The sequence below is a fragment of the Pyrus communis genome, chromosome 10 (genome assembly GCF_041283825.1).
Source record: "Pyrus communis isolate YQ-2024b chromosome 10, ASM4128382v1, whole genome shotgun sequence".
In the NCBI taxonomy this organism is placed as follows: Eukaryota; Viridiplantae; Streptophyta; class Magnoliopsida; order Rosales; family Rosaceae; genus Pyrus; species Pyrus communis.
Window position 1 is genome coordinate 2667501 of NC_142574.1, and position 25068 is coordinate 2692568.

At 35.3% G+C, this 25068-nt stretch overlaps 2 protein-coding genes and 2 long non-coding RNA genes across 4 annotated transcripts in view; 2 read left to right on the plus strand and 2 right to left on the minus strand.

The window, feature by feature from the left end:
- Positions 1-332: 332 nt before the first annotated feature.
- On the minus strand, positions 333-5057 carry LOC137727635 (TMV resistance protein N-like). The gene is made up of 6 exons (XM_088678715.1): positions 4512-5057; positions 3309-4422; positions 2933-3204; positions 1484-2600; positions 782-1377; positions 333-618 (listed from the first exon to the last, which is right to left on the minus strand). Exons 1-5 carry the CDS (start codon positions 5027-5029, stop codon positions 898-900), a joined length of 3501 nt encoding a protein of 1166 aa, XP_088534841.1. The 5' UTR covers positions 5030-5057; the 3' UTR covers positions 333-618; positions 782-897.
- LOC137728676 (TMV resistance protein N) overlaps positions 333-25068 on the minus strand; it is a 39976-nt gene continuing 15240 nt past the window's right edge. The window contains exon 7 of the mRNA XM_088678713.1: positions 333-563. The gene's annotated coding sequence lies outside the window, so the exon portion shown is untranslated. The remainder of the gene's footprint in view (positions 564-25068) is intronic.
- LOC137727453 (uncharacterized) lies at positions 10037-14139 on the plus strand. Its single transcript, XR_011067800.2, has 4 exons — positions 10037-10390; positions 10541-10613; positions 10693-13512; positions 13824-14139. It is a non-coding gene; the product is annotated as an uncharacterized LOC137727453 (long non-coding RNA).
- On the plus strand, positions 19706-21841 carry LOC148693361 (uncharacterized). The gene is made up of 4 exons (XR_015952731.1): positions 19706-19952; positions 20065-20160; positions 20484-20540; positions 21580-21841. It is a non-coding gene; the product is annotated as an uncharacterized LOC148693361 (long non-coding RNA).

Genomic DNA, 25068 nt, shown 5'->3' on the forward strand with positions numbered 1-25068 from the left:
AACCAAGCACTTAGAAGTTGATTATCATTATGTCATGGAGAAGGTGATTAGAGGTGAACTACTATCTGTCAGCTTGCTGGGGGATGTTAGACCAAGTCAGACTTCTAGTTTCCAATCATACTCTCAGGTTTGTTATCTGTGTGATTCATCCTTATCTCAACAGAAGTTTAAATTTCATAAACTACCGTGTAAATAGGGTTTTGAAAGGGTACGCAAATTCAGCTGAAAACCTACCGTTCTAAGTTTTACAACTTTTTGTCCAAGATGTCAGGAAAAATACTCTCAATGCTTAGTTTTTGCATCAGCAAAGCCAAGTTTTAATCAAACCAAAGTTGTTGAGCAAAAAGTGTTGTTTCCTTAGCAACGTTTCTGTTTCTGGACTACAAGTTTGCATTGGTTACAAAATCAGACAGAAACAAATCAATTTCTGCCAGAGTACAGAAGTTTGAATTCAACCCCTTGTGTACATGTTAACGCTAATGGCGTCTTCAGAAAATGAACCTTAAGATCTGGACTGACAGAGCAGCCCCCATGGCGTTGCGAGTTTCCAAGGTACCCACTTGCTGCATTAGGCAAGATGATCAGATTGTTAATCAATCTTCTTAATGCCCAAGTAATCTGCAAAAGTGTTTATACATCAACATTCTCAACCACTCGCCTTTCAGTAAACATAGCCATCTTAATATATAGATCAAGAGATTGATTACATTGACTAGGATGTCAAAACAAAAAATAATTTTGATAACAATTAAGCTGATGTGATTAATCGATGGTTACTTACATGCATTTTTTGTGACATGGTGACTAGTTACAACGCCTTTTGCGAATTTGTTCTGTGTGGTTGAAGCTAGCACTTCTAGGTCTACTTGGAGCTGCCTCGTCACGATATTCGCATGTTCATTTCAGTAGTTTTTGATTGAGTTCTTTCAAATCTTGCTCATACACCAAACGAGCCCCACACTTCTTCACCTTATACAAGTTTGCTTTTAGGTCTCTCTCATACACATCATCAAAGTCAATTCCGAAAAAAAATTGTTCCTGATGACAATCTTCACGAGGCAAACAATATTGACGAGGAAAATAAAATACCCAAAGGTTTTCTGACACTTGAGACGGTAATAGTAAAGTTGTCCAAGGGTATTCTGGGCCAAGTCTTTCAGGGCTAACAAGTTTCCCTGAACAGTGAATTCTGAAACGATAATAAGTAGGAAGCTCCACATTTTGTATAGGGTCTGGGTCTAGAAAAACAGCACATAAGGCAATCCCAAGCCAGTTGGTACATGATGGTGGAGGAAGCTCCACATTTATTGAATGTCCCACACTCTGATTATTGAACCACTTTGGAATTTCACTTCCAGGGATTACAATTTTCAATCCCTGTAGCAGCAGAAAGATCAATTATTTAGAGAGAAAGATTACAATTTTCAATCCCCGTAGCAGCAGAAAGATCAATTATTTAGAGAGAGAGAGAGAGAGAGAGTACCTGAATGACATATTTTAGAAACCTATTAATCAAGTCTTCATCTGGAACCAATGCAATGCAATTCCGGCAAGTGACAGAACCATCATAAAAATTGGATGGACCTGACAACCTTTGTAAGGAAGTGCAATTGTCCAGATTTACTCTTAATCCTCTGTTTGATGGAAGAGGTGGCAATTTTTGAAGGCTTTTACACCCCTCCAGATGAAGATCCCTAAGCTTAGAAAGGTGTATAATGCTTTCAGGTAGACTAACGAAATTATTTCTGCCGAGATACAATGTTGTCAATAAGGACAAGCAGCCAATATCATCAGGGATATCCCTCTCCTGGAGATTACAATCGTATAGATCTAAGTACTCCAAAGAGCATAAACGATTTAGAGAAGACAACACCAAACGCCAACAAGGAGGAGGATCAGGCCGACTCTTTTCAAGTCCAAATAAGCGGCGAAGGCCCCACTCATCCCTTACTTTACCATCCCTTGCTATACCATCCCTTGCTATGAAATCACTTATTGAAACCACGTCATAATTTCTTGTAAATATTAGACCTTTGAGATTTTTCATACCCACAAGGGGCTTTGTCATAGTGGGTCCCACTTCAAGTCTCCATAAGTGATCCATGCCTTCTGGGAGTTTGTCAATCTTTGAGCATCCAATCACATCGAGCTCTTCAAGAGACTTCAAATTACAAATAGCCCTTGGAAGGTACAAGAGATTTTTGCATTTCCGTAGAAACAAATACCTAAGGCCAACCGCATGTCCAATTGATGAAGGTATTTTCTCAATCTCAGTCTTGCTTAACTTGAGCAAGTATAAATTCTTCATCTGCTCCCCAAATTCTGGAATCTTTTTCACATTTGAGCAGCCACCAAGATTGAAATGTACAAGAGAATCCATTTCAACCTCACTTGGGAGGCTCTTAATGCTTTGACAGCCACCAAGACACAAAACTTTAAGTCTTTTGAGGACTGCAATAGACGGATGGATCTTAACTAAATTCTTACAATCGCAAAGATGCAACACCTCAAGATTTGGAAGACCACTGAAATCTGGGGTATTCTCCAATTTATTGGAGTATCTATGATCCATATGTTTCAAGTTGGGCAAGTCCTGTACAACACCACCAATAAGATTCAGATCATATACTTAGCTTCCACAACCTTAAAGTTTATTCAAAATAATAAATAAATAAATATATGATTATTTTGTAAATTAAATAGCATTTATTCTCAATGAATATGGAAGAAATTTGGAACCTTCGGGATTGTACAATAAAACAATGTCACGGGTTCCTTCTTTTTAAAACTCAAGAAAAATTAAATAACATGCCTATTATTTTTTAAAATAATGTGTTAAAATATCATTGGACAAACTCAAAAGGTGAGTATTGACTAGTGAGTAACCAATATTATCTTTTGTTCATAACTACTCTTACCACTTTCCCCCCCCCCCCCCCACAAACGAACAAGATTGCTATTGCGCATCTCAAGTTTACCAAGCAAGTGCGGGCGAAAGCTTGTTGGAAGAAAATTAGAAGGATACCAACTCCAATTTATAATTCTCAAGGAACATGGAAGAGATTTGGGGCCTGAAGAAAAGATCAAATTATCGAATTCCAAAAACCTCAGTCTCTCCATCTTAGAGAAGGTTTCGCAATTCCACTGGGGCACCTCTTCTACGTTGGACAAGCGTAAGGATATGGCTTCAATTGCTGCCGTTCCCTAACAATTAAGAAAAAAAAGGACCAATTAATTTCACATTCAAGTCTAATATAATGTCAAAAGAAATCAATATCTTCTTCCAAACTTGGTATTTAACTTCTTACCGTATTCTTCCTAAATATCTGATCGATGTCATCATAAAGCCACAACCTACTGCGCTGACCAGGCTCTTTAGACTCTTGACGAACAATTTCACGTGCCATATCTTGTATCAAGTCATGCATCCATATATATTCGTTGCGATCACTGCGATCGTTGCGATCTTGATAGAGGAGAGATCTCTCAATTAGTACATCTATCATAGTACTACTAGAAATTCCAAAAGAAATATCTAGTATTTCAATTACTTCCATTCTATGCTTCCCTTTGTGGAGACATGCAACCTCAAGAAAAATGCTCTTCTCCATCTCTTCTAGTTCATCATAACTTATTTTAAGTTTATGAATAATTTCTGTATTAGGAATTTTTGACAGATTATCCCGTCTACTATTCCAAAAATCTAGCCCTCTCTTAAACAATGCCGACCCAAAAGTTTTAAGAGCTAATGGAAGGCCTCCAGCATATTTAATGAAACACTCAGACAGTTCCAAAAACCCATCCTCGGGCATATTTTTCTTAAAGGCATGCAGGCTAAACAGTGCAAGAGCTTCATCATCATTTAACACCTCAACATTATGACATAATGTTATGCCACGCTCGACTAGCAGACGTTCATTTCTAGTTGTAATGATAATTTTGCTTCCCATGCCAAACCAATCTTCCTTTCCAGCTAGTACTTGTAGTTGGTTTATGTGATCCACATCATCAAGTACAAGAAGAACCTTTTGGTTCCGTAAGCATCTCTTGGTGTAATTGATTCCCCATTGTTGCGTAAGAATCTTTTCTTTCAACATCGGTGAAAGAAGTGTTTTTTGAAGATGAATTAGAGTAGGGTCTGTTTCAGAAGCCTCTCTAACGTTTTCAAGAAAGCAGTGAACTTCAAAATGATAGAAGATTCTATCATAAACCATCTTAGCAAGGGTTGTCTTACCAATGCCACCCATCCCCGTTATCCCTATAAAGCGAACATCATTGACATCATGAGCTAACAACGAACTCAGTTGCTCAAGACCAAAATTAACCCCCACTAATTCCTGTGAGGGATCTAACAACGGGAATGTAGCTTGCACTTTCCTCCATACACTTTTGACGAGTTGTTGTATAATCTCACTTTCACTCCTACATGGTATGAAATAACCAATCAAAAAACACATAAATGAAGCATTCAATTTTGACTACTAAGACATGGGTTGTTCATGCACACTTACTTAGATTCCTTCGAAGTCCAACCACAAATTTTGGACACTTGCTTTAGATCAGCTTTCCATTGGTGCACCTTCTTTTTGCCTTCGACACTAATCAACTTTTCTTCATGCTCCGCGAAGGCTTCAGCAAAACATCCCCGTTGATTTCCGACGTCAGATGGATCCGTCTGATAAAAGACCGGCAGAACTGAGTTCCTGGCTTCCATGCATTGAAGAATGGTTGTAAGTTTATCCAAGCACCATTTGGAAGAAGCATAGTTTGGTGAGAGAACAACAATTGCAATATGCGATTCTTTGATCGCACTTGGGAGCTCAAGATGAATTCTTGTTCCTCCTTCAAGCTCTCGATCGTCCATGAAAGTCGTAATTCCTTGACGCTTGGACAATTCATGGTGTAAATGGGATACAAAGCCCTTGCGGGTGTCTACACCCCTGAAACTCAAAAACACATCATACTTCCATAAAGAAGCTGATTCATTCAAAAGAAAAGATGCAGAGGCTCTTTGGGTGCTCAATGCCATAGGAAGAACAGTTGCTGCAAATTGGGTGCTGCACATATGAAACAGGAACTGAATGAACAAGTAAAAAAAATAGAAGATCCATGTTCTAAAATTCAAAAAAACAAAATTTGAAACTTCAAATGTATTTTTGATAATTTACAAGATGCAATTTTTATACGTAATTACAGGGACTCACTCCGGTCAGATATTTGACCGTGTCAACACATATTTGACAATTTGATTTGATCTTACAGTCCAGGTAACTCAGTTTAAGTAGTTGATCATATTCAGTTACCGGAAAATGGATCCTGCAAACAAAAACAGTAGTCAATGAACAAGTAAAACAAAAACGAGCAGTGAAACGAAAATATCAGAAAACGTATATTAAGCAAAAAGATACGAAGGACTTAGAAAAAATATCAGAAAAACAAAATACATGATCAGCAGAGACTTACACAGGCAGAGAGAAGTGACAAATGGCAATGAAAGTAGCAGAACAATGACACTGAAAATTCCCACAACAAAGTCGTAGGAAGAGAGGAAATTGAGATAGAGGTAGGAAAGGAAATAAATTGAAGAGAGATGGACAGCCGAGTGCATCTACAGGAAGTGGTGGTGGTGGTGGTAATATTGCTGTGCAATATAAATCTCCCTGGAAGAAGCAACAAGGAAATTTCCCCTGCAAGAACTGTCCACTTTCTAATATTCGTTCAAGAGAAAAAGCTAAAGGGAAGAAGATAACAGATAGTCTTATTTTTAATTAACTTTCAATTTTTGATCACGCTTACTGTTGAATTTAGTGGCTCTGCCACATTCCGATTGGGCCGTTTGTTTTGACTCAAGCTCATTAGTTGGCTGTTAAAGCCACGTGATTGGGCCGTTTGTTCAAGGCATCAAGCAGCCAAGATTATTTAGTGGAATGTGCTATTCACACATCATTTTTACTTTTCACATACATTTTTTTATTTTTAATTGTTGGATCGAATGAATTAAAAAATATCTAAGGACAGAAATTAATAAGGAGTTTGTGAGAAGTTAAAAGGGGTGTGTGGATATCACACCCCTTATTTAGGCCGCTAACTTTGAATTCGGATTGGATCTTTTTTGTGAGGATTTAGGATTCGTAAATTATGTTTGTTTATTGTATATCGTGTGGTCATAAATTATTTTAAATAATTTTTACTTAAAATTAAACATAAATATTACCTGAAAAAATCTGATCGTATACATACAATAAATAGATAGAATTTACGAATTCCTATTATTCTCACCAAAAAAATCCAGACAGGATCTTGGGCTAACTTTGATTCAAGCTAGTTGATTGGCTGTTTAGCTCCATGTGAAAGCCACGTGATGCATATATTCAAGGCATGAATTCCTATTGGCCTTAAATCGTTTCGAATGGCCATGAATTCCTACTGGCATGAATTCTAAACAATTGGTAGTGGTCCCAGAAAAAAAAAGCGAAGCCATAGCAAATGGCCACTTATCATGGTGATAGAAAGGAGCTGAAGTTTTACACAACGGTGTAAGTTTGAATACCGTTAACTATTAATTTATTTTTGCAAGTGATCATTTACAATAATGGTAAAAAAATGTTGAATTTTTGTATGACGATATGAATTCATGCTCCGTCGATAATTAATCTAATATTTATTTTAATAAAATTTCTCGTTAGATGGAAAAATGAAACGGTCAAACGATCTTTGTTTAATCGCTTAAGCCGATGCTTAGGGTTGGATTTAATAGCTCCATGTGAAAGCCGCGTGATGACTGCAAGCAACAATATTTTAAGACATTGGATGCTTTTCTTTTGGTAGTAGTGGCGCTGGTGTCCACAAGGTTTAGAGTGGGTTATAATGTCAGATGGTGAATTATTCTTTTTTATGAAACAGGAACATTAAAATAATAATGTAATTAATCTTTTACCTGTTATCATATCATAAAATTAAAATGCGATGCAAAATAAGAATAAATTTAAGAGAAAAAGAAGCTACAAAGAAATTCCCATGCAAAAACTGTACACTTCCCAATACTTGTTCAAGAGAAAAAGCTGAAGGGAATCTATTATGAAACCCTAATTTTTAGCAAGTCATTAATCACACGTACTACCAAAGTGAAAGGATAATTTTTTTTTTTAAATAAAGGATATTATATATACTAAGAGAGAAGAATGATGAGCTTAGTCTTACAATATGTTAGTAATAATATTGTTTAAATTCGTTTTTGACTAGAATCAAACCTAATAATTCTCACTTACAAATGAAGATGAATATCACTAGATTATAGTACTAATGTTGCAAGGACAAATTGTTCTCCACAAAAAAAGGGTGGGAGACCGACTATGAGAAAATTTACGGGAAGATTCCATGTTGGGACGTGTTATCTTTCTTCACCTTCTCTCTCCTCACCAAAGGGATTGGGTGCAATATTTCTAAGCAAGTTCCCAACTTTCTTCTAAGAAAATATTTCTTAGAAATATCAAGGAAATTCTCATGAAAGAGTTGTACACTTTCCAATATTTGTTCAAGAGGAAAAGCTGAAGGGAAACATATTATGAAACCTTAATTTATTAGCAAGCCATTAATCACATGTACTACCAAAGTGAAAGGACAAATTGTTTTTTTTTTAATAAACGATATTATCTACGTTAAAAATAAGAGAATGTGATTAACCTTACAATAAGCTATCAATATTCAATAATGTAGTTCAAATTCGTTTTTGACGAGAATCGAATATAAGAATTTTCACTTATAAATGAAGATGAATACTATTATATTGTAATGCAAGTGTAGCAAGGACAAATTGTTTTCCACCAAAAAAGGTGGGAGACCGCCTATGGGAAGATTTCCGGGAAGATTCCATGCAGGTACGTGTTATCATTCTTTACCTTTTCTCTCCTCACCAAAGTCATTGGGTGCAATATTTCTGAGTAAGTTCCCAACTTTCTTCTAAGAAAAAAATTCATGTCTCTTTGTAACTTTTCTCATTGGGTGCAATATTTCATCCACTATGAAACTTTTCTCATCCTTTTTGGGACCGTTCTGCAGTGCCTGAGCGAGCAGGTTGAAGAACTCTTTGATCCAGTATAGCCTTAACTCAAGGGCTCATCAAATTTATTCCCAGTTAGGTGCAATTGATAAGTGTTTTCGATTGTGGTATGAAATCTGAAGCCCAAGTAGTATTTGAAACAAATTTAACCAAACTATTTTATGACATATTGAATCATCAAGAGCAGGATTCATGTACCCTTATACAGAACTTAAATACGAGTTTGTTTGCCCTTCAACATTTATTGAGAAATTTGGAAAAATAATCGAATAATATTTAAATTAGATGATCAAACCAAGAAAGTAAATCAAGGGAATCGGTGGTCGTCTTAAGCACTAACAATTTACTAGTTATAAAATTAAGGGAATCGGTCGTCGTTTGTCTGCGACTCAATACCAGAAGCTGAATTGTGTCATTATTTTAACAAAGTTGATTAACAATGCAATAAAAAAGAATAATTAACCATTGAGATCGATCCAAATCATGTATATTGACATGCAATGCATTAGGTGTTGGTAAAGGAGCCTTACACGTGTCCAGAGTTTTTGACATTTCTCGGTCGGCCGTCTTGATGTTGATGACCTCTAACTAAAGCCAAACCTCAGTAGTTTTAAAAAGAGTGGACGGCTGAAGATAACACCGTGCATGATGCAGTTGCAGACGAATTAACTTCATTCTTTGCAAGCAAGAGCAATAGTTGGAATAACTCAAATTTGATGGCTACATTCAGTTGGGTGAGGGTTGGGAGGAGGGTCCTCTACAATATTTCAGACTGAATATAATTTGTCACTTCTAACTTTCTAGATTCAATTCAACAATTATCGACAATTGTCGCAAGAGGTTGATCAACATTGCTCCTAGTCCTCAAGACCTACAACAAAAGTAAGCATGGAAGCATAAGCAAGAGGTCTTCAAAGAACTTTTGTGTAATAAAACTTCTCAGTGGCATTTGATTGGTTTCTAAGGTAAAGTTTCACTTAATCGTTCATCTATTTTATCTTCTTTCTTCAACCGGTCATATCTGACCTATAGTTGATAGCAATATGAAAAAAATATTTTGTCACTTCTAACTCTAGATTCTATTCAACATTTATCACAAGAGGCTGGTCAACATAGCTCTAATCCTCAAGATCTACAGCAGAAGTAAGCAGGTAAGCAAAAGAAGAGGTCTTCAAAGAACTTTTGTGTGATAAAGCTTCTAGGTCGCATTTCATTGGTCTCTAAGACAAAGTTTCGCTTAATCGTTCATCGACTTTATTTTCTTTCTTCAATTGGTCATATCTGATTCGTAGCTAGTAGCAACATGAGGAAATATTTTGTCACTTTTGACTTTCTATATTCAATTCAACAGTTGTCATAAGACATTGTTGGTCTACATTGCCTCTAGTCCTCAAAGATCTAAATTGATGTTTACTGCTCTCTACTAAACCCCTCCATTGTATTTCCTTATTATTGTTATGATGTAGTGCAAATGCAGTATTCCTTGAGCCTTACTCTACCTTTAGAGTACTTTCGGACCTAATTTGACAAACTTAGAGCTAGGAAAAAGGAATCGACCCTTTGAGCCTAAACATTAAAACATTGGCCCTACTTACGTGACAATTTCACTTAGAGTTAGGCTGCGACTCCTATCAAGGTTCGTTCATAAACACGATATGCAACATTGGATCTATATAACTCTCAATTCAATATTTACTTATCAGAAATGAGAAAATGAAGGAATAAAAGAACTTAAAAATATAAAAAAGTGAGGAAAGAGAATCGGATCAACTAGCCCCCCTAGTTGATGCTTCCTTACCTTCAGGTCTTTGATAACGAATTTAAAAGAAAACTACCATTCTTCCCATTTCTTACGAGTTAGTAAATACGAGAGAAGATTTAGATAATTACATTCGGCAGCTGCTAAATTACCTCAGAAATAGACAACCACTTCCAAAATCATTTTTGTCACTACCAATATAGTTTAGTGACAATTCTCTTCAATTTAATTCAAATCCTTTAATGTAAAACATTGTTGTAAATGGGCCGAGATCCATTTGCAACCCATATCTCCAAGTCCCCGTTACCTTTCTTCCATTGGAATTTGCAGCCCATTTTCCCGCGATCCGGCATCTCCGATCTTCGTCGTTACGTTTTCATCTTCTTTTATCACCTTCCAAGTTCTAACAATGGCTTCCTGAATCCGATGCTGGAGCTCCATCGCCACAACCGTCAACCCCAAAGATCACATCATGAAGCTTGCTCCTTCCATCCTCTTCCTCTCTCTCAGCTTCTCCTCTTTTCTTAGTCCTGCCACTGCTAGAGGCGGCCTTCACAGTTCCTACCCTCCAGGTCCCCATCTCCTTATCTGTCATATATATATAGATATACATATTTGTATGCATTTTATATGTATGTGTGTGAATTTAGTTCTTTGGGAATTGGAAAACTGAGATTACAAGAACAAGTAGTAATTTGAAAAAATTTCCTTTGATTTCTCAGGTGCCAAACGGTAGTTAATTGTGATCAGATAGATTATTACTCCTGTTGCTTTCTTAAAATCTTTACAGTTAAGGTGGGTTAGCGCTACTAGAAAAGGAAACTAAATCTTTAAGCATCAAGAATTTAGCTAATTGTAAATTAAATGTTGATAGGTTTCGAATTTGGTCCTCGCGCTGGTTCCAGCAGGCAATTGTTTGAAGTTAATGAGTCTCAGACGCGGCATTTATCACTAAAGTTGAAGTTTAGTAGCTTAACATGAATTATGTAATCTAACTTGATATACTTATGTGTTTACTGAAATTGTGAAAAATTGTGACAGTCTTGATGTGGCTCAAGGTCAAGGGTACATGACTAACTTTGACCTGGAACGGGCTATTAAGGCGTTCAGCCAAAGATGCAGTAACATTTCTAGGGTTTATGGGCTTGTGCATTTTTAACATTTACCAGATTATAAGTTTACCACTCGTTAGTATATGAAATAAAACAATGGTATTTGTTAGTAGTAGTTTGATAGTTTGAGCTGGATAAGTGCAGGATTTTTACTGTAGAATTTTTGTTTGTGCATCTCATGATGATTATGCTGATTTAATCTCATGAATATTAATTTATCCAAATTGTATCCAAGCTGCTATTTGGTAAAAACTTTTAAATCCTGAAATTTTAATCCGTCCTATATACAATCAATTTTTTGGATCATGGCAGGATTTTTGAAGGAAAACGCAGTAGTGACCCCCCTTCCTCTCTGTATATAATAACATAGAAATTATATTTGTTCCATAACCCCGAAAAAGTTATTATTCAAAAGAACAGGAATCTGCTTTGACTCTGTCGAGATTAGCACAAATTAGTCCTTGCAGCTGGTTGAAACTGAATATAACCATAGAGCTGTGTAATAAGGATGCAGACACCAGTATCTGAAATCTTTTTGCAACAATAACGCTGAATAAGGGTCAGAAACTTAAATATAGGAAGTTTACATTGATTGCCCATCAGTGGAAGTTAAAAAAGTGCGACACCCTTGAATCCAGAAGGGTGCAGTACCTATTTACCACCAATTTGAGTTGATTCTGGTATTGGAGAATATCCATCTGCAGTCTTTATAAAAGTTTTATTCATTCCGCTAGTTCAATTATGTTACTTGTCCTTGAGAAAGGACAGACTCTATCAATTGTATGTGTTTTGATGGCAGTTTTAGTCACAATTTTTTGTTACTTTTTCTCTGATCTTGTATGGAAACAAATGAAGGAAACTACTATGAGCCACTTATGACCACAAGAAACTTATAATGAAACTGAGAAGCTGTAGTATGAAAAAGATTATAACTTATAAGTACATGCCAAAAGATTGAAGTGTAGTATCTCGCGTTTACTGTTGAAAAATGAAGTCATGAATTTCACTTTTTGTAGAAAAAGTTTTACGTACTACCCGGATTTCAGTTTATTGAGTGTTTGTATAGGTGACAGTGTAATATTTTAGTATTCGGTGTGCTACATGAAAGCTTTCTTTTGTTTCTTTTCCATTCCCCTGAATGTAAATCGATTGTTACTTATTTATGCAATTTCAAGTGATAGTTTGAACATTTTTAAAAAAAATATGCTGGGTGCAGCAGTGCATTGGAAATGTGCATGGAGATGAACCTGTAGGCTGTGAGCTTCTAATTCTACTTGCAAATTGGATATGTCTAATTATTGTTCTGTAACTCTTTAGTGTTATACCCTACTTTTCTTTGTAATTTATGGCAATTTTAAGTTACTTCATTCTTAAAGTTTTGTCTTTTGCTATTTTCAATGTTTTATCTCATTGCTCTTATTTTCATCTTTTTGTTCCTGTTTTGACATATCTACTTTGCAATTGCAAATAAAACTATTTTCAGACTTGTAAACGGAAAAGAAGAAAACTATTTTCAGACTACTTCTGGAAGCTTCCTCAATTTGCTAGCCATTTGTGAATTTTTAACACTTTAATTGTGATGTGTAAAGGCTTGGTTGTTGTTGAAGGATTCACCCTACTTAATGGCGTCCTAGGATGCATACAGCCGACCCCACTTAGCGGGATAAGGTTTGGTTGTTGTTGTTGTTGTTTGATTGTGATGTGTGATTTTTAGTAGACTGTAGGAAATTTAAATATGTGTTGCACTCAGTTTGATCCCCCAGTGTGCTTTAGAACTAGAAGAAACCATCATTTCATGAATTCTTGTGTCTTCTGTAAAATAAAATTGATATCGTGCCAAATTAATTGTAAATCTTAATAGTGTGGAGGAAAGAAATCCTTTCCGCAAGACATAAGCATCCATCTCTTCCTCTGACCATCTATATTTTTTTTTTGTTTTAAATTTACAATTATTAGGGGGAGGGGGCAGATCTTTTGATTTCTTGCTTCAATTGGCATTTCAAGAACCCAAGTGTGATTATTCTTTGTTTGTGTTTAATCTATGTGGATGACATACTGCTCACAGGAAACAACACTTATCAAATGGCTCAGTTAATAAAGAGATTGTGCACTTTATTTTTCATGAAGGACTTGGGTTGTCTCAACTCCTTCCTAGGTGTTGAAGTAACCTGCTCTGGTGATCAAATGCATCTCACACAGTCCAAGTATGCCCTGGACTTGCTGGTACCTACTAAATTTACCACTGCCAAGCCAATCTTGACTCCAGTTTCTTCTAGACAAACACTGAGTGCTTTTGGGGGTGAATCATATAGTAACCCTTATTGTACCAAAGTGTTGTAGGTGCCCTAGGATATTTGACCATTACGAGACCTGCTCTTTCTTACGTTGTGGACCAAGTGTGTCAGTTCATGCATTCGTCCAACAACCGCTTGCATGCACTGCTGCTGAGTTTTCTTGGTTACGTTCGTTGTTCAGGGGACATACATTTGAATCTTTAAAGACCACGGATTTGGTGTGATAATGTGTCCTCCATTGCCTTGGCATCCAACCCAGTTTTCCACTCAAGAACCAAGCACTTAGAGGTGAGCTTCTGGTGAATTTTATTTGTTCACAACATCAAATTGCTTATTTGTTCACAAGATCAAGTCGCGATTTAAGCTGCTGGTGTCAGCTTGTGGGGAGATGTCAGACTTCTAGTTTCCAATCAAACTCTCAACAGAAGTTTCATTCATCCTTATCTCAACAGAAGTTTGGTCGGTCTAGGATTGTTTGAATATTTCTTAGCTGGGTTAATTATTATGATTTGCTGTTGTGAAGTTTAAATTTCAAAACTACCGTGTAAATAGAGTTTTGAAACCCACTGACGTAATCTGTAAACTCGTTATGAATGCAGGCAGCCCTCCATTGCAAGGGTATGCAAATTCAGCCGAAAACTTATCCAATGACGTCAGGAAAAATACTCACTGCTTAGTTTTTGCATCACCAAAGCACCAAAGCCAAGTTTTCATGGCTTATATTGGATTTAGTGGGTCTGGCTCCTTCCGATTGGGCCCTTTTTTTTTTCACTCAAGCCAATTGATTGGCTGTTGCCGCTTAATACTAGTTAGTGGTATTCATTTTTATTTATAAGTGAGAGGTTTTATACTTATTTCTCGCAAAAAATGAATTTTAAACCACATTATTGCTAATCTATTGTGAAAATTAGTCCATTTTTCTTAGCTCTTAATATAAATAATATCGTTTGTCAAAAAAAAAAAAAAAAAAAGTTGATTGGCCGTTTTAATAGCTCAATGTGAAAGCCACTTGATGACTATGTTAAAAGGCAGCAAGCAGCCAATGGTACATGAAGTTTTTCAGTGTGATCGGAAAACAGAATGGTACACTACATGTTATTATACAAATACTGAGATACGTGTGTTAAAAAGTTAATAACTTTAAAAATAAAATTTTCCACCACTTATATAAAAATATGTGATATACTACTCGTGTTCTGGTTACAATGAAAAAGAATTCCAATAGTACAAGGCATTGGATGCTTTTTTTGGAGGTGGATTGTCTACCCTCCCATTTCCATACTCTCCCCATGCCCTCATGTTTGTGTGGTCACGGTTAAGCCACGTCAACATTTTATATTCCTATTACTTTTTGTTTTATTATTTCTATAAAAATTTAATATAAAATGTTGACGTGGCTTAACCGTGACCACACATAGCAGGAGGACATGAGAAGAGCATGGAAATGGAAGGGCAGACAATCCACCCCCGCTTTTCCTTTGGTTCCCATCAGCAAAAGAGAAAATGTAAGCCTTTCTCGTGTCTGAAAAACAGAGAAAGACAGCCCGAGTACTTCTATTGGTAGTAGGGGTGTTGGTGACAACACGGTTTAGTGTGGGTCATAGTGTTAGATTGTGAATCATTTTTTTGACAAAAAAAAAAAAGTTAATATCATCGTTTACCTGAAGGAGGAGCAAAAGAACAAAAAAATTATGGTGGTCTATAGTAAGGTATACTGTTATAACCGTTATATTTTGATATTTATATTTTTAAATAAAAATTTAATTTTTTATGTGAAACGGAAACATGAAAATAATGGTGTGATTAATTTATTACGTGTTATCATGTCACAAAGTTAAAATATAATGTGAAGTAAGGATAAATTTAAGCCACGCCGCTCTAAAGTTCCTGTGGAATGTAAATCTCCTTAAAAGAAGCACTAAGGAAATCGCCTTAAAAGAAGCACTAAGGTAAATCTCCACGCAAGAGCTATCCACTTTCCAATTCCGATACTTGTTTAAGAGGAAAAGCTGAAGGATACACGTCAACACATGTACTATGAAAGGAGAAGGATTTTCCAAAAAAAACGAAAAAGGAAAAAGGTGGAAGACTAACTATGAGAAATTTCTAGGAAGCTTTCTTGTTGGAACGTGTTATCTTTTTTACCTTTATTTTTATGTGAAGTTGGAACGTCAAGATAACGGTGTAATTAATATTTTACGTGTTAGCATATGACAATATTAAAATATGATGTGAGGTGGAGATAAATTTAAGTCCCACCTAACGTTTTGGTGCAAGGTAAATCCCTCCGAAAGAAACAACAAAGAAATCTCCATACAAGAGCTGTCCACTTTCCAATACTAAGTTCAAGATAAAAAACAAAGTTGAAGGACAAATATTTTCCACCAAAAAAGTGGCAGAGCGACTATGGCATATTTCCATTCCTTGTTGGGACATGTTATCTTTCTTCTGAGAAAAGATTTCATGTCTCTGTTTTTTTCAAGAGGAAGATAATTATGTCACCCACTCTAAAACTTTTCTCATCATTTTTGGAACCAGTCTGCAGTACGTCGAGAACTTCTATAATTTAGGAGTAGTATTCATTTTTACTTGTAAGTGAGAGGTTTTATGTTTATTTCTCGCAAAAAATGAATTTTAAACTATATTATTGCTAATCTATTGTGAAACTTAGTCCATTTTTCTCAGCTCTTAGTGTAAATAATATTGTTTATCAAAAAAAAAAAAGAAAAAAAAAAGTTGATTGGCCGTTTTAATAGCTCAATGTGAAAGCCACTTGATGACTATGTTAAAAGGCAGCAAGCAGCCAATAGTACGTGAAGTTTTTCAGTGTAACCGGAAAACGAGATGGTACACTACGTGTTATTATACAAATAGTGAGATATGTATGTTAAAAAGTTAATAACTTTAAAAATAAAATTTTCCACCACTTATATAAAAATATGTGATATACCACTCGTGTTTCGATCACAATGAAAAAAAATTCCAATAGTACAAGGCATTGGATGCTTTTTTTGGAGGTGGATTGTCTACCCTCCCATTTCCATACTCTCCCCATGCCCTCATGTTTGTGTGGTCACGGTTAAGCTACGTCAACATTTTATATTCCTATTACTTTTTGTTTTATTATTTCTATAAAAAATTAATATAAAATGTTGACATGACTTAACCGTGACCATATATCGCAGGAGGACATGAGAACAACATGGAAATGAGAGGGCAGACAATCCACGGTCCACCCCCGCTTTTCTTTTGGTTCCCATCAGCAAAAGAGAAAATGTAAGCCTTTCTCGTTTTTGAAAAACAGAGAAAGACAACCCGAGTACTTCTATTGGTAGTAGGGGTGTTGGTGACAACACGGTTTAGTGTGGGTCATAGTGTTAGATTGTGAATTATTTTTTTAACCAAAAAAAAGTTAACATCATCGTTTACCTGAAGTAGGAGGAAAAGAACAAAAAAATTATGGTGGTCTATAGTAAGGTATACTGTTATAACCGTTATATTTTGATATTTATATTTCTAAATAAAAATTTAATTTTTTATTTGAAACGGAAACATGAAAATAATGGTGTGATTAATTTATTACGTATTATCATGTCACAAAGTTAAAATATAACGTGAAGTGAGGATAAATTTGAGCCACGCCGCTCTAAAGTTCCGGTGCAATGTAAATCTCCTTAAAAGAAGCACTAAGGTAATCTCCATGCAAGAGCTATCCACTTTCCAATTCCAATACTTGTTTAAGAGGAAAAGCTGAAGGATACACGTCAACACATGTACTATGAAAGGAGAAGGATTTTCCAAAAAAAAAAAACAAAAAGGTAAAAGGTGGAAGACTAACTATGAGAAATTTTTAGGTAGCTTTCTTGTTGGGACGTATTATTTTTCTTCACCTTTATCTTTATGTGAAACTGGAACGTCAAGATAACGGTGTAATTAATCTTTTACATGTTATCATATGATAATATTAAAATATGATGTGAGGTGGAGATAAATTTAAGTCCCACCTAACGTTTTGGTGCAAGGTAAATCCCTCCGAAAGAAACAACAAAGAAATCTCCATACAAGAGCTGTCCACTTTCCAATACTAAGTTCAAGAGAAAAAACAAAGTTGAAGGACAAATATTTTCCACCAAAAAAGTGGCAGAGCGACTATGGCATATTTCCATTCCTTGTTGGGACGTGTTATCTTTCTTCTGAGAAAAGATTTCATGTCTTTTTCAAGAGGAAGATAATTATGTCACCCACTCTAAAACTTTTCTCATCATTTTTGGAACCAGTCTGCAGTGCGTCGAGAACTTCTATAATTTAGGAGTAGGTTCAGGTTCAATTTGTTCAGTTTTTTATAAATTCGAAAATCAAATCGAAATTATTGTTTGGTTTGATTTTTTCTTGATTTAACTTAGGTTCCATTTTTTTCAGTTCCATTCGGTTTTGTTTTATTATATAAAACCTGATTGTTTTTTTTTCTAATCTGAAAAATATCATCAGGAATAGAAAATCAAACTGTGTGGAGGCTTAGCAGTAAACCCAAATAATGTACCGCATGAAACATGTCTGTCCAAAGACACTGACTACAACAATATCAATTAAACTCTACCAAAACAATTGAGGCTAAAATGATCAATTACCCATTTCTGCCCATAATAGGCAGAAAGATAATTGGATCATATGGTTCCGCAAAAGAACTCTTTCTTACTGTCAATCACGACACATAAATAAATTAAAGACATCACTTTGGTAATGTGATAATTTAAGCAAACTCGATCAGATGCCCGCTAATAAATAATACAGAGACGGTATGTACGATGAAAAGTACGAGACACAATATGATCTTTGATATATTTGTATCGATTGAATTATGTTAATGATAATCATTTTTACAAGAAACCCGACCACACCCTCCGTATCCATATAAAAGCACAACAATTTGTTTATACAAGTGTATATATCACTGTTCTAAAAATCCTCGCCTAGCGCCTCCTAAGCCCCGCCTAGGCACTAGGTGGTTGTTCACTAGGCACCCGCCTAGCCCGTCCAGACCTGCCTAAGTTGCAACTCACTTAGACATAAAAATATATAACTTTGATTTTGCATTTTATTTTTTTTCAATAAATTGTAAGAGACTTGTTGAATACTCGAATGAACACACATTATATGCTTGTTCCCCATGTTTTCATTATGTTCCAATATTTCAAAATATATATGTCATTCTATTTTGTAGTTTTTGATGAAATTATATACATTTTAAATATAAACAGATACTTATTTATACGAAATATAATACATTTATTTAAATCCACCTAAGCCCTGCCTAGCCGCTAAGCCTCATCCCACCGTCTGACTAGCGCCTAGCGTCTTTTAGAATCTTGGTATATATACACAACAACACACTATCCTCCCGTTAAAGACAAAATTACAAAAAACGACATCGTTTTAAGTGTTACTTCGGTTCGGTTCAGTTTTCTTTCTATAAAAACAGAAACCAAACTAACCAATTTCTGTATAGTTTGGTTTTGTATTGATTCAATTTTTTTCGATTTTCGGTTTTTTGAACCATCCCTATTCTAATCTAGTGTAGCCCTGACTCAAGGGCTCACCAAATTTGTTCCCAGTGCAATTGATAAGGGTTGTCGATTTTTGTAGAAATCTGAAGCCTAAGTAGTATTTGAACAATTGTAATCCAAACTATTTGATAACATATTTAATCATCAAGAGCAGGATCATGTACCCTTCCTTGTACATAACTTAAATACGAGTTTGTTTGCCTTTCAATGGGAAATTTTGAAAAATAATCAAATAATATTTAAATTAGATGATCAAACCAAGAAAGTAAAGAAATGGGCTTATTTTTAGCTATGTCCCCTGAAACTCGATTTTAATCTCATTTTATTCCCTGTAACTCAAAAGTCGCAACTCCTTAAAACTCAAAGTTTGCTCCGCTTTGCCATTTTGATCTCATTTTGTCTCCTGAAACTTGAAGTCGTCTCTACAAAACTCAAAATTCACTCTACATTGTCTTAGATCTGTTAATTTCTTATGTGGGACATTTTCCTTTTTATTTATTTATTTTTTCTCTTCAATTACTTCTAAACTTAATAATATCTGGTTGTTGAATGTTAAAGTATAATTGAGATTTATAATCAAATTTAATGCACATGTGACATATTATTATTTGGTGTTGGATCCCACATATGTTTCAGGAGCTTGACCAATAAGTTTTAGGAAGAAGAGAGAGTCTACAAGTCAAAGTGGAACAGATTTTGAGTTTCAGTAAAGTGATGATTTTTGAGTTACAGAAGACAAAGTGAGATCATAATGAAGTTCTAAGGGACGTCGCTAAAAGTAAACCCAAACAAATGATTAGTTATTTGATAAATTACTTTTAAACTTAATATTATCTGGTTGTTGAATGATTAGTTATTTGATTAGTCATGTGTGTGCATTTAGTTCTTTGGGAGTTGAAAAACTGGGATCACAAGAACAAGAAGTAAATTGAAAATTTTTCCTTTGATATTTCAGGTACCAAACGGTAGTTAATTATGATCAGATAGATTATCATGCCTATTGCTTCCTTAAATTCTTTACATTTTAGGTGGATTAGCGCTACTAGGAAAGGAAACTAAATCTTTAAGCATTAATAATTTAGCTAATTGTAAATTAAATGTCGAATTTGGTCCTCGCGCTGGTTCCGGCAGGCAATTGTTTGAAGATAATGAGTCTCAGACGCGGTATTTATCACTAAAGTTGAAGCTTAGTAGCTTAACAAGAATTATATAATCTAATTTGATATAATTACGTGTTTACTGAAATTGAAAATGTGAAAAAAAATTGGTGACACAGTGTTGATGTAGCTCAAGGGTACATGACTAACTCTGACCTGGGACAGGCCATTAAGGCGTTCGGCCAAAGATGCAGTAACATTTCTACGGCTTACAGGTGATTACTTGGGCTTGTGCATTTTTAACATTTGCCAGATTATAATTTTACCACTTGTTAGTAGAAACAAAACAATCGTATTTGTTAGTAGTAGTTTTAGCTGGATAAATACATGATTTTAATTGTAGGATTTTTGTTTAGGCATCTCATGGGGGATTTTTCGAATGGATTATCAGTTTTGGGAAGAGTGTGAATAGGGTTCCGCTGGTAATCGTTTCACTGAAGTTTCCTCTTTGTTTTTTTATCGCTTTAGTTTTATTTATTAGAATAACATCTTGACTATCTTATGAAGTTGGTAATGTTTGATGTATTATTGCTTGTAGTGGGTAGTAGCAATTTCTGCTAAGCCCGGGGTGGAAGAGCCTGAAGCTGCATTTAAGGTGAATGTTTTGTTACATACAAAAGCAAAAACACAACAATTTTATTTTTTAATATTAATTTATCCAAATTATATCCAAGTTGCCATTTGGTTAAAGCTTTTGAATCCTGGCATTTTAATCCTTCCTATATACAATCAATTTTTTGGAACATGGCAGGATTTTTGAAGGAAAATGCGTTAGCGTCCCCCCTTCCCTTCTGTAAATAATAATAACGTAGAAATTATATTTGTTCCATAACCCAGAAAAAGTTATGATTCAAAAGAACAGGAACCTGCTTTGATTCCTTCAAGATTAGCACAAATTAGTCCTTGCAGCTGCTTGAAACTGAAACTTACCATAGAGCTGTGGCACCAGTACCTGAAATCTTTTTGCAACATTAAACGCTGAATAAGGGTCAGAAATTTAATTACATTGATTGCTTATTAGTGGAAGTTAAAAAAGTGCGATATAGCTTCTAGCTTATTGCACCTTTGAATCCAGAAGGGTGCACTACCTGTTTACCACCGAATTGAGTTGATTCTGGTATTGGAGAATATCCATCTGCACTCTTTAGAAAAGTTTTATTCATTCTGCTAGTTCAATTATGTTACTTGTCCCTCAGAAAGGACAGATTCTATCAATTGTATGTGTTTTGAGGGCAGTTTTAGTCACAATTTTTTTGTTACTTTTTCTCTGATCTTGTATGGAAAGAAATAAAGGAAACTGCTACGAGCTACTTATGACCACAAGAAACTTATAATGAAACTGAGAAGCTGTAATATGACAAAGATTGTAATTTATAAGTACACGCCAAAAAATCACTTGCAATTGGATATTTTCATTTCCCTCTTCTTCTTCCTTAAAAAGTTCATTGTTTCTGAATTCCGCTGCAACTAATAATATATTATTGTTAGTCTTTCATTTTCCACCTGCCATATTTCGCGTTTACTGTCGAAAACTGAAGTCATGAATTTCACTGTTTGCCTACACTGACGGTGTAGTATTTTTGTATTCTTTGTGCTACTTTAAAAATCTCTTTTGTTCCTTTTCCATTCCCCAGAATGTAAATCGATTGTTACTCGTTCATACAATTTCAAGTGATGGTTTGAGCATTTTTTGATAAATATGCTGGGTGCCGCATTACATTGGAAATGTGCATGGAGATGAACCTGTAGGCCGTGAGCTTCTAATTCTACTTGCAAATTGGATATGTGACAACTATTTGAAAGATCCTCTGGTATTTTTCTTTCCTTTTATTGTAGGTGTATGTCTAATTATTGTTCTGTAACTCTTTTGTGTTATACCCTACTTTTCTTTGTAATTTATGGCAATTTTAAGTTACTTCATTCTTACATTTTTGTCTTATTTTCATCTATTTGTTCCTGTTTCGACATATCTGCTTTGCAAATAAAAAAGAAATCTATTTTTGGACACTTCTGGAAGTTTTCCTCTACTTGCTTAGTCATTTGTGAATTTTTTACACTTTGATTGTGATGTGTAAAGACTTGGTTGTCGTTGTATGATTCATATAGCCGACCCTTCTTAATGGTGTTCTAGGATTCAAATTGTAATATCATTTTTCTTTTCTCTTTTTTTTTTTTTTATGGTGGTCTATAGTAAGGTATACTGTTATAACCGTTATACTTTGATATTTATATTTTTAAATAAAAATTTAATTTTTTATGTGAAACGGAAACATGAAAATAATGGTGTGATTAATTTATTACGTGTTATCATGTCATAAAATTAAAATACAACATGAAGTGAGGATAAATTTGAGCCACGCCGCTCTAAAGTTTCGGTGTAATGTAACGAGATGGGATTCCTGCCCAATCTGCATCACTGAACGCCTTCAAGGATAACTCACCCCGAGTATAAGAAATACCAACAGATAACGTACCCTTGAGATATCGCAAGATACGTTTAACGGCTGTGAAGTGAGACACCATGGGAGACTGCATAAATTGACAGACCTGATGAACGGAGAAGGCAATATCGGGGCGAGTAAATGTAAGATATTGCAAGGCACCAACAATGCTCCGATATGCAGTGGGATGGTTATAAGGGGTACCATCATCTTTAAGAAGTTTGTTGTAGGGCAAGCATGGTGTATCACAAGCTTTACAGTCGACCATCTCAACTTTCTCCAAGAGATCCTGTATATACTTTGTCTGGGACAAAAATAAGCCTGGAGAAGTTTTGGTGATCTGAATCCCTAAAAAATAATGAAGCTCGCCCAAGTCTTTGATGTCAAACTCAGTGGTCAAGGATTGAATGACCTGTTGAATAACGATAGAGGAACTCCCAGAGATAATAATATCATCGACATAGAGTAAAAGAATGACAACATCACGTCCAACAACCTTGACAAATAAAGAAGAGTCAGAATATGTAGACTGGAATCCGAGAGAGGGAAGAAAACTTGTGAACCATTCATTCCAGGCGCGAGGAGCCTGTTTCAAACCATACAGGGACTTATGCAGTTTACACACAAAATCAGGCCGAGAAGTATCCTCAAAACCCGGTGGTTGAGCCATATAGACTTCTTCATTCAATACTCCATGCAGAAATGCATTCTTGACATCCAACTGGCGAAGAGACCAATTAAAATGAGCTGCCAAGGCTAGGACTACGCGCACAGTGGTTGGCTTAACCACTGGACTAAAGGTCTCCCCATAATCCAAACCAGGCTCTTGACTAAACCCCTTAGCAACCAGGCGAGCCTTATGTCGAGCAATTGAGCCATCGGAATTCTTTTTAAGTTTGAACACCCATTTACACCCAACTAGATTCTTATTGGGGGGTAGAGGAACTAAGCTCCAAGTCTGTTGAGACGCCAAAACTCCATTCAAGAGAAAAACCAAAGTTGAAGGCCCATTATTTTCCACCAAAAAAGTGGCAGAGCGACTATGGCATATTTCCATTCCTTGTTGGGACGAGTTATCTTTCTTCTGAGAAAAGATTTCATGTCTCTGTTTTTTTCAAGAGGAAGATAATTATGTCACCCACTATAAAACTTTTCTCATCATTTTTGGAACGAGTCCGCCGTGCGTCGAGAACTTCTATAATTTAGGAGTAGGTTCAGGTTCAATCTGTTCAGTTTTTTATAAAATCGAAATTATTGTTTGGTTTGATTTTTTCTTGATTTAACTTAGGTTCCATTTTTTTTTCAGTTCCATTCGGTTTTGTTTTATAATTTATATAAAACCTGATTGTTTTTTTTTTTAATCTGAAAAATATCATCAGGAATAGAAAATCAAACTGTGTGGAGGCTTAGCAGCAAACCCAAATAATGTACCGCATGAAACATGTCTGTCCAAAGACACTGACTACAACAATATCAATTAAACTCTACCAAAACAATTGAGGCTAAAATGATCAATTACCCATTTCTGCCCATAATAGGCAGAAAGATAATTGGATCATATGGTTCCACAAAAGAACTCTTCTTTACTGTCAATCACGACACAGAAATAAATTAAAGACATCACTTTGGTAATGTGATAATTTAAGCAAACTCAATCAGATGTCCTCTAATAAATAATACATCGACGGTATGTACGATGAAAAGTACGAGCTACAATATGATTCTTGATATATTTGTATCGATTGAATTATGTTAATGATAATCACTTTTACAAGAAACTTGACCACACCCTCAGTATCTATGTAAAAGCACAACAATTTGTTTATACAAGTGTATATATCACTATTCTAAAAATCCTCGCCTAGCGCCTCCTGGACCCCGCCTAGGGGCTAGGTGGTTGGTCACTAGGCACCCGCCTAGGTTGCGACTCACTTAGACAGAAAAATATAACTTTCATTTTGCATTTTATTTATTTTTCAATAAATTGTAAGAGACATGTTGAATACTTGAATGAACACACATTATATGCTTGTTCCCCATGTTTTCATTATGTTCCAATATTTCAAAATATATATGTCATTCTATGTTGTAGTTTTTGATCAAATTATATACATTTTAAATATAAACAGATACTTATTTATACGAAATATAATACATTTATTTAAATTCACCTAAGCCCCGCCTAGCTGCCTAGGTGCTAAGCCTCATCCCACCATCTGACTAGCGCCTTCTTTTAGAATCTTGGTATATATACACAACAACGCACTATCCTCCCGCAAAAGACAAAATTACAAAAACGACATCGTTTTTAGTGTTACTTCGGTTCGGTTCGGTTTTTTATCTATAAAAATAGAAACCAAACTAACCAATTTTTGTTTCGTTCGGTTTTGTATTGATTCAATTTTTTTCGATTTTCGGTTTTTTGAACCATCCCTATTCTAATCTAGTGTAGCCTTGACTCAAGGGCTCGCCAAATTTGTTCCCAGTGCAATTGATAAGGGTTGTCGATTTTTGTAGAAATCTGAAGCCTAAGTAGTATTTGAACAATTGTAATCCAAACTATTTGATGACATATTTATTCATCAAGAGCAGGATCTTGTACCCTTCGTTGTACAGAACTTAAATACGAGTTTGTTTGCCCTTCAATGGGAAATTTGGAAAAATAATCAAATAATATTTAAA